We start from the raw sequence: 13,032 nt of genomic DNA on the forward strand, positions 1-13,032 counted from the left end.
TGTTACTTTATTAATAAAAAGTTAAAGCTTCATTTAATGTTGGCTCAGTATGTCTAATAATCCACCACAAATCAGTCAAATCTTAGTTACAAGGCACCTTTAATGTAAGTTATTAGAGTTCAATGTGCGGTACACTGAAAAAATGAGCAGGAACAAAGAAAATGTAGAAATAAAAAGAGGTGCTATATGATCATTTATTAGAATTAGGTGAGAAAAATTGGCTCAAAAGATATAAACTAAAAGAAGATAAACTGAAAGTACGAAAATAATTTGGTAGTTCAAACTGTCTTCAAGTCCAAGATGTTCATTTGATTCTTCAGCAAGCTATACACTTTTACCATCTTTAGAATTATAAGCTTGTCGCTCAGGTTTTTGAATGAAACAGTGCACAAAGACGAAAAATTTAAAGTCGATGCTCGATGGTCTGAGGTGTCTGAAAGCGGTTTTTCCTCCTGCTGTGTCCAGACTTGCTGGAGCAGCAGCAGAGGGCCATGGCTCTGGAGCAGGAGAGGTGGAGAGCCGAGGAGGAGGCCAAGCGTCTGGAGCGGGAGCGCCAGGAGGCCCTCATGGAGAAAGAGGCGCTGGCTCGCCACGCCGAGAGCCAGCAGAAAGGCCAGGAGGAGCTGGTCAGTGTTTCTTCCTCTTCCCAGCTTATTCAGCCACAGAACTGGTCAGGCAGTCTGTAGCGTCCAGCGGGGCCACGCCTCTTTCACGTCTCTCTCACCGGACCACCCGCAGGACCTTTCCATTGCACGCTCACACACCCGGACATCTTTACTGGGCAGACACCTGCTGTGGCCCTATTGGATGAAGCCTCCTGACCGTGACCGAGGCCGTGTGCACGCCGTGTCGTTAACTTGTTACAAAGCAATAAGCCCCCGAACAACGATGCCGTCCTGAATTCACCAGCCGAGGGCCTTTTGACACGACGGCGTCACGGCTCGGTGCTCCGCTGCAGGACGGAGCAGGTGCAGAGAGAGGAGGCTCTGAACCACAGCGCACAGTCAGTGCTCGCTGTTGTGCGTCCATTAAAAGTAGAAGGTTCCGGCTGTTGCGCCGATGCTGCAACAAAGTGAATGAATGCTGTGCACTCAGAGCTCACAAACTCCAAGCAATATGTGTCAATCGAGTTGTTTTCCTGTTTGAAATATTTTTGCCGCTTCGCTTCAGGTCAAAGAACTCGCTCTCCTCTTTTTTTGTGAAGGCACCAAACTGCGCTGACAAAAGCAATCATTCAACCTGGTATTACCTGGGAGTTGCTGGTCCGCTGCTCACTTGATTGGTTCGTTTGTGTTGTTGTGTAACTTTTGGTCACATGACAACAGTCATGCTGAAGTTAACAGAGGTGAACTAACCGGAGGAGGAGTCCAGCGGCTCTGACAACTCTTTTTTTTTTCTTTTTCTGCTGGATCAAAGGTCATTCTTCTCAATGGAGTGTGGTACCTTTAAAGAGAGGCTAAATAATTGTACATTTACACATTTGAACCTCCAGAATACACAAACACTTACCCTGACTATCATTTCAACTTATTAAAAAAAAAAAAAAAAACGGAATAGATTCTTTCTTTAACTTATGTATCTGATTATATTGAGAGATGTTAGGAACCCTTGTGGGGCCATCAGAGATGAGCGAGGGATCAGCGTCTTAACTAAAAACAACATCACGAGCACTTTATCATCCTCTGTTGCCTCTCAGTGTTTTTATCTCTATTAAATAGCTCCTTTTTCCTTCGCTTGCAGGCTGCAGAGCTGGCAGCGCAGTCCGCCAAGATCAGCCTGCTGGAAGAGTCCAGGAAGCGCAAGGAGGAGGAGGCGAACGCATGGCAGCTCAAGGTGAGAGAGCTTTGACTGACTGACGGCTGACCGAAGCTTAATCTGCTATTTCTGTCCCATGGGAAATCACACCGCAGTCGAGTGCAACACTTTGCAACAGTGCAGATAAATTCCAGACTCCTTACTCGGCCCATATTGTTTTAAAAAGGAATTTACATTGTTGTCATCGCAAAAAAAAAAAAAAAAAAAAAAAACACTCTTTAAGCCAGATTTGTGAATGTTTGCTAATGTTAAAAGAAACTTGTCACGCAGGCGGAAGCCGACCGGCGCTGAAGATTTTATCTGACAAAGGAGCAAATCGGCACACGCTGCATTTTCCTGAATTATTGTGCAATTTCGGGTAAAAACAAAGTACTGGGAGGAATGAATGGCTTCATTAGCCAAAAACACAGCATGTTTTTTAAGGCCTGAAATTGTGAAACTGTGAGGCTTTAAGCAATTAAATAAGTGTGTGTGTGTGTGTGTATTTACCATGACTGGGGGAAAAAAGGCACAAACGAGAATAAATAGTAGACCAGTCCCACACTCCAAGAACCACTTTTGTGTCTATGTTTTTATCCTCCATAAAACATAAGAACCCAAAGAGCTTGCTTCCTTGTCTTTTTTGTTTTTTAAATCCTACTAAATCAGGCCGTTACTGAGAGAGAGAGAAAACCATTTGTTTTGTCCTCAGGCCTGCGAGGCAAAGGAAGACCTGAGGAAGACCAGGGAGGAGCTGCAGATGGCGATACGACAGGACACGCCGCCCCCTCCGCCGCCCCCTCCCCCCATGTACGACCATCTGGACGACAACAGCGACAGCGAGGAGAACAACAGCACGCACAGCGCCGAGCTCCCCATGGATGGCATCAACGACCACCGCAAGGAGGAGGACCGCCAGACCGAGGCCATGAAGAACGAGCGCGTCCAGAAGCAGCTGGAGGTGAGCGCCAAGGCCTCCGCCCCCAGGGGCGTCAACCCCGCGCACGCACCCGCCCGGCGCCACTTCCACCTGACGCCGTTTCCCCCCCGCCCCCCTCTCTCTCGCTCTCTCTCCTCCAGGCCCTGACCTCAGAACTGGCCCACGCGCGCGACGAGAGCAAGAGGAACGAGCTGGACTTCCTTCACGCCAACAACGTGTTGCAGGGCCGAGACAAATACAAGACCCTGAAGCAGATCAGGCAGGGCAACACCAAGCAGAGGATCGACGAGTTCGAGGCCTTATAAAGGAGCCGCCGCCGCCGCCGCTGCGCCGCCGCACACCCTTTCTGAATGGTCACTGCATCCTGCTCCTCGGCCGAAACATCAACACACACACACACACACACACACACACACACAGACGCGTGGGCTTGCAGACTAAATTGGAGCAGTTTCAGCACAGAGAGACGCGCTCCTGTTGCTTCCTTCGCACAAGCTTGGAAGGAAACTTAGTGCCAAAAAACCGTCTTTCTCCTTTTTCTCTTCTTAGCGTTTTCAAGCCCGTTTGTGTGTTTTTGACTGTGTTTAATCTGATCCGCCTAAACCAAAATCTTTGTTTTTTTTGTTTTTTTTTTTAAGCAGCCGTGAGACAGAGTAGCCAGATTTCGTCTCATGACGTCTGATCGAAGCCTCGGTTCTTTTCTTTGTCAGCCGCTGCTCAGGAGGAAAAGCAGTCGGCGGTTTATAGCGACCACTCAGAAAGGGGAGAACAGTATAAGCAGGAAAAGAAATACATGTTTTTGTTTTTCATTATATTTTGAACACTTCCATTCATGTTTATTGTTGCTATAAATTAGGTTAAAATCCTACCTAGTTATATATTTATACTGTATATGGGACATTAAAAGGGTATTTTCTCTTGCTTTGTATATTTTTGTTATTTTGCTATCTACTAATGATAACAAAAGCATTTAATATGTTTTAAAGATTTTATATATTGACCAAAAACGAGAAGTCTTATGTTCCATACATAACATCTTTAGATCACTAAATTAAAGAGATTTAATTGTAAATTATTATTTTTTACTATAGGAGTTATCCAACTACATGCCATCTAAAAATCACTGAAGGAGATCCGTTCACCATCCAGGTACTTTGATCGGTTTGTTTTGTTTTTGTTGTTTGCAGTTCGCAGCGTGCTGTGGAACGTCCTCATCTTCAGAGCACTGGGACACTTAGGTTTTAATATATTTTTCTTCGGTCTGTTCTGTGTCTTGTCGCGTGTAGAGTGGCGGCCTGAGCACCGGTTCGGTGCTTGCGCCCGTTTTAAGTGGCCTTTCTCTCTCCGGCTGCACCTCTGCAGGCTCAGTCCAAGACGGTTGACGATGCATAATCACTAAAACATTTGGATGTAACTCTGAAAAAACTTTAGATTATGCTTTTTTTTTTTTTTTTTTTTTTTAAATAGTGTTAGGCCTCCACTAAGGTTGAAATGAGCAGGTGAGGCTGTAAGAGCTGCTCTCTTCTCTCTGGACATGGACTAGAGTAGCATTTACTGACACTGTAATAGAAACACACAGCTATGCTGGCCTTTGTATATGAAAAGGATTTTATAATGAGGTGTTCTACATATTGGCAATAAAAAAATCTGATTATAGATCTTGTGTGGTCACTTTTTACAATGTCAACTGGGAAAGTTTTTATGGGTTTTTTTTTTTTTTAACGAGCAAATTTTCAACACTGCAAGCACTGCAGTCAGTCATGTGATCCGAACAGAGTATCTCATCTAGCTTCACTAGAATAGAAGGACTGTGAGTGTTACCCGATTCTGAGAAGGATTCAAGTCCACCATTCAGATCAATGCAGATCAAGTTTTTTCCACAAACAAAATATCGATCTTTTAGTAAGAAAAAGTAAGGGTGCTTGGCCTGAACTCAACATTCTTACAGTATCACACAAAGTGTTCTCAACGGCACTCTGGAGGAAAACGTTGTTATTGTCCATCTACACGTGCAAAAGACCTCTTGGCTGTGGTCGTGCTGCACATGCGCGATCGCAGCGTTTCAGAAAAGTGGCGTTTTCCCCCATGTAACAGGAGACCGAGTTGGAACTTCTTCAAAAAGATGCGTTTTTCCCGTTTAAATGGAGACTACATTGTGTCAGAGTTCTAGAATCTTTTAGAGTTGTAGAATGTCTTAAAACATTCAGAACATCCTCCCAAGTATGGAAATGTTAAATTCCAGGTCCTGAAGTGCCTTAAAGGATAAATAAAACAACGTTCCTCCATGTGGAAAATACCTCTCATCAACTAAAACACTATTTTTGAAATGAACGTCCATCCATAAAGAAATGAAAGGATGGCGTTAAGTGTCATCATGTTCTGGAGCCGCCACGCTGTCGTCATGCCACTTGTTGGGCTTCCTGTTGCCATGGTGACCTGTTAGTACATGCTGTCACCAGAATTCCAGGTCAGGACGTCACCGCCTCTTCCACAGTAACGCTCCTCTTCCCCGTCTTGTTCTCCTGTGAAACCAGAGGCCGACTGAGTCGTTCACACGCCGCCTCCACACAGACAAGAAAGGCTTCATTGTCCGGCGAGGAAACGGCGAGGAGACTCTGGTCGAATGTGGCTCATTCTGAATCAACGCCAGCCACTCCCCGCTGCTGCCGCTCCAGATTTCATCCCGTCAGAATATTAGACCACTTTATTCTGATTGTAATGTCGTTTGTATGGACGTTTGGCTGCTGAGTGAAGAAAATCACATTAAAGACGGAACTGAATCTGATTCTGGATGCAGTGAAGCATTTAAAGATATGATCATGTTACAGGTTCTGTGAAAAGAGTCCATGCACTTAAAGGAATTACAATAGAAATATGGCAAAAAAATTCAGACTTTTAAGAAGGGAATTTTACTTTGTGCATGTGGGAAATGAGAAGGATACGTAAAGTTTTGTATATCTTCATTTAAATAGTTCCATAGATTTGATTTTACTTTTACTTTTAGAATTACTTTGAAGTTTGGTTAATCATGTGTGGATAGGTTTATTATTGGAATAAGGATGGTTTAATAAAGCAACATTTAAAGCATCATTTATGTAGTTGTGTTGAATGATGTCAAATTAGCCACATTAGCTTTTAGGAGCGCCACAGAAACTTCACACTTTCCCAGTTTGACGGTGTTCCATACTTTAAATTGACATGTTTTTGACTTGCTTGATAAAATGCTTGGTAAATGTTGCCAAAGAGTTTGTCTGTAAGGACTCTGAAACGATGGGGAATTGTGTTCGTCTTGTCCATGTTTGTGCGACACGGAGGTGAGAAGCCCGGACTCACTGTCACTGAAGGGCGCTGACACCTAAACACAACTCACAAATAGCTAAACAAACACACCCACACGCCTATTAAACACTTACAATTCTTAATGCATTCATAAATACAGACCGGAGCACACATGACACACCTTGCAGGACTGCGGACAGCGGAGTGTACTCACAAAGAAACACGCTGCTCCTCAAAGGAGGTGTGTTTGCGGTCTGACGCAGACAGATCGCATTAATAAGAAGGTGTTTTCACCTTTAATAAGGACAGTGGATCTTTACCATGTGAGGAGACGTAGTGTTGCGCTGACCTCTAGTGCAGGACTACAGCAACTCAAGGAGAACCAGAGTGAATTCTCCTCAAAACACTGTTTGCAGCTGAAGATCTGGTCTTGAACTCCTGGTTATTATGGTGTTTATATTGTACAATAGAAGTTGGTTTCCTGGAAACTGGTTTGAAGAAGCGAGGTTTTCTTCTATTCAAGGTCAGATATTCAGACGTGTTGTGCAAAGTTCTGCATGGCAACAGCAACCTGGCCTCAGAAACACGGTGTTGCATCATGGATGCTTTGGATGGCAGAGAGGATGACGCGCTCAGGGAGGAGCAGGCGAAACAAGCGCAGGAGAGCGTCAATGAAAGCAGCAAGGCGAGAGAGCTGTGTGAGGAATGTGCCCAAGACTCAGGAGTCTGCAGTGTAAACTCTATGTGAATCTGTCTGGAACCAGGAACTTGGGAAGTCTGGCAGAGTTGCATGATTATGCCTGAATGTGCATGTGACCTGCCATTTTATTCAAAGATGTTACTAACAGCTGGTTTATTTAGTGTTTGGTGTCTCTACAGAAACAAACTTTGTAAAGTAGATGGAGCGTCTTATAATTACAGCTGTCTTCTCCTTTGACAAATTAGACCAAGGGAGTCAACAACCCCCATTCTGTCTTGTAATACCATCAAATACCACAAGATGGCGATGTGGGCAGTGATGAAAATAACAACAACAACAACAACAACAAGACATTTGCAAAATAGAATCAGTGGGATGGAGGGTCTTGCTAGAAGACCAGTTGTCCCACTCTACTAAATAATGAACAGTTGTGGTTATAATAATGTTTAAAATATGATATCAAATTTTCAAATATATATTTTATTGAATAAAAACTCAAGTCAGTTTTTATCAGGTTTATTTGCAATTTATTAGAATAAATAACAGGTGAACATATTGCAGAGTTGTTTTTCTCAGTTCAGTTATTTAATATTCACAGAATAAGTCAAACTCAAATATAAAACACAAAGAAATAAAACAAACCAAGGTCCAGTCTTGCATGGTGTAGTGTTCATCTGTGTGTATAGCAACACACAACAATACAAGAGTGTGTTCGGATTAGAAAAGGATTCATGGATTAAAAATAATAGCAAAGTATTGAAGCATCTATAAATTAACATTAAATTACTACTCAGTGATCAATCAGACTTCTTTATGTGCATTTTGAAATGAGCTGGAATGAAGAACTTTGCTCAGCAGTCCTAATCCACAATCAGTCCCTCCAGACTTTCAACCTGATGGATACAAAAAAGAGGAGAAGATGAGAAACACAAATCCTCCTTTCACTAAAAGCATCACTTCCTAAATCATCAGAGTAGAAGGACTGAAGTTAAATATTTGAACAAAAAATGACCTTGTGCACAAAGTGAGTAACATAGAAAAGACGGAAATGTGCAGAAGAGCAGGAGTGTTTTATTGTACAGCAATAAGAGATGGTGTGAGATAGCAGAGTTGCAGTGACAGGATGTCAGTGTGTGACATTTCCTGCTGAACACTTGCTGAATCGCTCATATCTGAGTCTGTTGTACCTTGGGGCACAGCGGGTACCAGTTGAAGCCCTGGGAGAACTTGTCATCGACTGTCCAGCCGTCCAGCGGGAGCAGAACCTCGCCCAGGAACGTTTTCCTTCTCAGTTTGCCTAAATGCCACACGGAGGCCTGCAGCCTCTTCCCAACCAGCAGATGGCGCTCGATGTCGAACTGGGGAGAGAATACGAAGTTTCAATTTAATCTGAGCAGATCAGATCAAGGATGAATCTCCAGCAGCCAAAATAGAAGATATTCCTTTGAATTACCTTTAAAACTTCGTTATAAACCGGATCTGTTGTGTTCCTCTTCACTGATGTCTTCAGTTTGGGGCTTTTATCCGGCAGCACGTGGAGTTTGACAAACCTATAGGTGAAATGAACAAAGAACGGTTGAGTTATTGATGTGTGATCACGGAAGAAAGACGGAACACTTTGAACTACAGCAGCGGTCCTCACGGGTGACACTTCTTCTTCTTGCTGTCCCCGTACGTCAGGTTCCTGCAGGCGCCCACCGTGATCTCCAGACAGGAAGTGTGGGTGCTGTAGGCCAGAGCCAGCTCCAGCTCCCCGCTGACGGCGACGCTCTCGAACAGGCCGCACTCTGTGCCGATGCTGCTGTTGCTCCCCTGAGCAAAAAAAAAAAACAGATCATTATAGACTCATCTGGATCCTCTTCATTCAGTCTTAGTACAGCTTTCTGTCAAAGAAGGACGTCTGCAATCTGATTGATTTCACACAGGATGTTCTTATCTTCACACTCACTCTCTTTCCACCAGAGTAGTCAGAACCGAAGAAGGTGTCTTCTTCTGCCCCGGTGGACGAGCCCTCCTGATCGCTGTCTTTGTTTTTCTTGAACAGGTTTGGAAGACTCGGGACTTTAAAGAGCTGCGTGGAAATACAAAGAAGGCTGACTTTACTCTACTGCACTCTCAGTAGCACAAAACGTGGAGGAGTTGTTGTAATTCCACCCTCTAACCAGCAGAGGCCGTTAAAAAGTACTTAATTAAGCTTTAGCTTTTCTGCACACATGCACACATAGTTCAGTCAAAGGTCAAAGGCTGCCTCATTGAAACAAAAAAAAAAGAAGCACTATTAATGAAAAGTGCAAAGCATGCGAGAGTAATTCCTCCAGTGACTTTAAAATGAGCAACCGTCACTCCTCGAAGTCATTTCAACACTTAGAAACACTCGTCGGAGGTGAGACATTTCAAAACACATCCTGACGTTTCACTCCCGGTTTCGCAGCAGCGGTCGACTCACATGAATGGCTTTGCTGATGTCGCTTTCCGACAGACTCTTCTGGGTCTTGAAGCAAGAGCCCCGGCGGCTGCTGTCAACCTTCAGCTGGTCGGTCCTCACGTCGCTCTGAGAGGTGGAAATCTCTGCGAGGACAAGTGTCAAGAGTCAAGAGGACGAGTCTGGACACGTTTGGGAACAACTTGGGGATCGAGGACACTTGGTGACGGAGCGAGGCGGGAATCAAACCAGCAAGCCAACCGGCCGACCCACAGTCATCCCATGACCTCCGGGACGGAGCTGAAGCGTTGTCCGTACGGGACTTTCCACTATGAGCGAAATGCTTTTGCAGTTTTAATGAGGTCAGAGAGGATTCTGCACCTCTTCCTTTGTGGTTTTCACTGAGCCTATAAGCAGGTCATGATATGATCTCCAGGATGTGATGCTGATGCAGAATTCTGTGCTCAACATTTCTCAATACTAAAATATTCACCTCATGAGAAACAGGAAGTTAGAGTTGTATGGAATTTTTTTAGAGATATCTGAAGGGTTAAAACTGAAAAAGCAAAAATTTATATATTTTATGAAATGTGATGAATGAAAATTGAAAGTGTTAAAACCTGAAGAGTGAAAGTAAAAATGAAACACCGCCAGTGAGTATTTGCACCCGACACACACATCTGCGAGGTGTGTGTAGATGTGTGAAGTGCTGCTGCATGTCGTGCAGTTATGAAGTAATCCCTGGTGTTGTAAGTACAGGGTGAATTACTCACTTTTTATGTGACTTGTGAAGGAAGCCATCAGATCCTCCACTGAACTGGTGAAAGGCCTGGAGTTTTTAGAATCCTACAAATCAAAACAGTAAATCACAACCAATTCGTGTTTTGTAATTCTACAGTAATGCTGGAAATATAGAAGTACTTTACCCCAGATCTGCTCAGAAACTGATAATCCAAGTATGGTGGAGGAGTTGGAGGCACGATAGATATATGACTGAAAAATACAAATAAATACATACTTATTAAAGTTAGCATTAATGAAACTGAGCTGGAAAACTTCAGATCAGCACCAGGAGGTCAGTCTCACCTCAGCACGCCGTAAGTCTTTAACAGCTTCTCTCCGACCGTCTCGTATTTATCTGTGAAAATCGCAGATATTGAGCAACGTTACAGAAGTAGGAGAGTTTATGAGAGCACTCATAGAGGAACTTGGACATTAAAACACTTCAGTGTTAATTGTATGGTCTGATTTTCACGTTTTTAAATTCTGATAAATGTGAAGAAATTCAGGATTTAATTAAAAATACTAGACAACAAAACTGCTTTGTTATATTCAGGAAAATAATGTTAAACTGAAATTCCACATTGCACAAAGACATTAACTGTTTTTGTTATCTATTGTGATAAAAGTTGATGATATAATGGAAACATCAATAAATAATGGCCATGATTTTAGGAGGAAAATCAACAGAGTGTGATGGAAACAAACCTCCAGTGGCTGGAAATTTCTTTGCCTTTTCCAATAGAAACCACTCTCCTGACCGGACCTTCACATCCCTGCGAGAACAGAAAATAAACAAAACAAAACAGTGAGCAGGTGGAAAATAAAATATCTCAGCAAACTGCACTGATGCTGTTGAGCTACTAAAGAATTCAGAGACGATGCTGCCGCCGCTGAAAACATTTCATAGGTCTGAGGTTAGAGGGAAGAACATTCTGGTCGTTTTGGGGTTTTTGCTCCACCTCCAGGCTGCTTTGACTTGTTACCACGTCGCAGTGGTGAAACATAATGCACCATTAATAATTCAACTGTCGATGAGATTTTTTTGTTTGAACTTTGCTTGAAATGGAACTTTGTATTAGGTTTGCAGTTTGTACAAACTTGTAGGTGAAACTCAGTTTGGGAAACTTTGACGTGATCCTTGACTCAGTCAATCAATTCTGGATGTTTGAATTTGACCAATATTTGTGTGAATCTGCTCTTTCCCCGTGGAGGCGTTCTGCTTTAAACTGAAATTGGGTGAAGACTGAAGAGTCAGTGGCAGTGAAGCCACAGAGAGTCTTTCAGTGCAGTGATTTGTCAGCCACAGAGTCACATGGTCGGTCGGCTCTTTCTCTTTCTCTTTCTCTACCTGTAGGCGTGGCACACCGTGCACTTCCAGTCCGTCGCTCCCACGCGGCACTTGGTGCAGATGCGGTGGCTGCAGCCGCGGCAGATCGAACCCGAGTTCCAGAACTTTCCCAGAGGCCTCTGGCAGCGGGCGCAGGTCCGCTCGCCGTACTGTCGGGTGAAACTCTTGGCCCCCCTCCTCCGGAGCTCCTGCAGCTCATATTTCATCCTTCTGAAGGGAGATGGAGGACGAAAAAGACTTGAATTAAAGTCATCAATAGCCTGAGTGAATAGGCAATATCTATAACTAGTAGAGCATTAAGATGAGACGAGACTAAACAAGACAAGACTGTTCATCCCAGGATAGAGAGGCTCAGTCATCATATCAGCTCCACATTGAACAGACATGTGAAAATAAGAGTATTCAAGAATAATAATTATTAATGAAGACAATGACAACAATCTGCAAGAATGGACTCACTTAACAAAACCCAACGATTCAACAAGAAAAACCATTGCAACACAAACTACTCAGAATCCTTAAATCTACATGAAGGATTCTTTACATTTAGCTTTGAGTTAAAGTTAAAGACACAACTTTATCAATCGATTGCATCTAATCTCAGTTCACTGGAATATTAAAGCTACTGTCGTGTAGGTGAGATGAGGAGACTGACATCTCTCTCATCTGTCAAATGATCAAAACAATCAAGAGATTTGAAAACACCCCAGCTGTGACGGTGGGATGAAACTGTTGTTTGCATGAGAAAGCAGAGAAACTGTTGCTCTCTGTGTGGTTTTTCTGTCATCTCCAGCTGAGCCTCAGCGAGGAGCAGCGACCGTCTGAAACCACTGACCTGATCCTGTCCTCCTCGATGATCCGCAGCTGCTTGTCCCTCCGAAGCACCTCCAGGACTTTCTCTCTCTCCAGGAACTGAAGCAAACTTAAATCCATCGCTGGCAGTAGGTCTGATGATGTGTCGCCTGCGACGCTCTCCTCCTCTCTGTCCGTCCTCCCATCTGCACGCCTGTCTTCTGCTCTGCCTGTCTCCTCCTCCTCTGCTCTTCAGCCCTCCCCCTCCTCTGGACTCAGCCTCAGACCTGCTCTTCAGTTCTCGGGGGCTGCCAGATGACAGGAGGAGATAGTAAAGGTTATTCTGTGTGCACTCCTCCTTCCTGACTGAACACACACTCTCTCACACACACCAGATGCAGCTCATGCTTCTGCAGATCATGTCAGGGGAAACAGGCTTGTCTACTGCCTCGTCTCTTCTTCCTGTGCCAAAACTGCAAGAGTGCAACCTGGTGACGCAGGTCGTCAGGAACCCTTGCAGCACAGGATCTGACGACACGTTTCAGACGGCGCTGAATTTCCCCCCTGTCCTCAGGATCCCCTCCTGCGTCTGCCGTTCAGCCCCTCTCTGCTCCCTCAGCAGGAGGAGCAGCGACGCTTCACTGATGCCGGCGCTGCAAAACAAACCAAATGCCAACCGTTGCATTATTGATGGCTGACGGGCGTCCCAGTCTCTTTCTCTCTTTGCTCCTATGATGGGCAGCAGACGTAATAAAAGGACGTGTGAGAAATCTGCTCATGCAGGGTCTTGTTGGTAGAACAGTGGTTTTTAAGTGTGGCGTGGAGCTGCAGAAGGTTTCGGAGGGAATCTGGAGGTCATGGAGCTTTTCCAAGCATTTCCTTTATGGAGAGCGCTGGGGGGATATGGGTAATAGAATACTAATGATTATTTCTTTTAAAAAACATTTTAAGTCGAGACAAAAAGAACATGTAGA

General features: G+C 44.1%; 2 protein-coding genes across 2 annotated transcripts in view; one reads left to right on the forward strand and one right to left on the reverse strand.

The window, feature by feature from the left end:
* Positions 1–4,390, forward strand: part of ezrb (ezrin b) — a 29,181-nt gene extending 24,791 nt beyond the window's left edge. Inside the window, exons 10-13 of the mRNA XM_030110238.1 lie at positions 466–626; positions 1,741–1,833; positions 2,507–2,755; positions 2,875–4,390. Coding sequence (XP_029966098.1) covers positions 466–626; positions 1,741–1,833; positions 2,507–2,755; positions 2,875–3,039 — 668 coding nt within the window. The 3' untranslated portion in view covers positions 3,040–4,390. The remainder of the gene's footprint in view (positions 1–465; positions 627–1,740; positions 1,834–2,506; positions 2,756–2,874) is intronic.
* A 2,835-nt stretch (positions 4,391–7,225) lies between these two features.
* On the reverse strand, positions 7,226–12,247 carry sytl3 (synaptotagmin-like 3). The gene is made up of 12 exons (XM_030110319.1): positions 12,102–12,247; positions 11,267–11,476; positions 10,624–10,691; positions 10,222–10,273; positions 10,062–10,128; positions 9,909–9,981; positions 9,160–9,281; positions 8,662–8,784; positions 8,356–8,525; positions 8,167–8,263; positions 7,901–8,071; positions 7,226–7,606 (listed from the first exon to the last, which is right to left on the reverse strand). Exons 1-12 carry the CDS (start codon positions 12,197–12,199, stop codon positions 7,574–7,576), a joined length of 1,284 nt encoding a protein of 427 aa, XP_029966179.1. The 5' UTR covers positions 12,200–12,247; the 3' UTR covers positions 7,226–7,573.
* Between the last annotated feature and the right edge of the window lie 785 nt (positions 12,248–13,032).

The sequence above is a fragment of the Salarias fasciatus genome, chromosome 15 (genome assembly GCF_902148845.1).
Source record: "Salarias fasciatus chromosome 15, fSalaFa1.1, whole genome shotgun sequence".
NCBI classification, from domain to species: Eukaryota; Metazoa; Chordata; class Actinopteri; order Blenniiformes; family Blenniidae; genus Salarias; species Salarias fasciatus.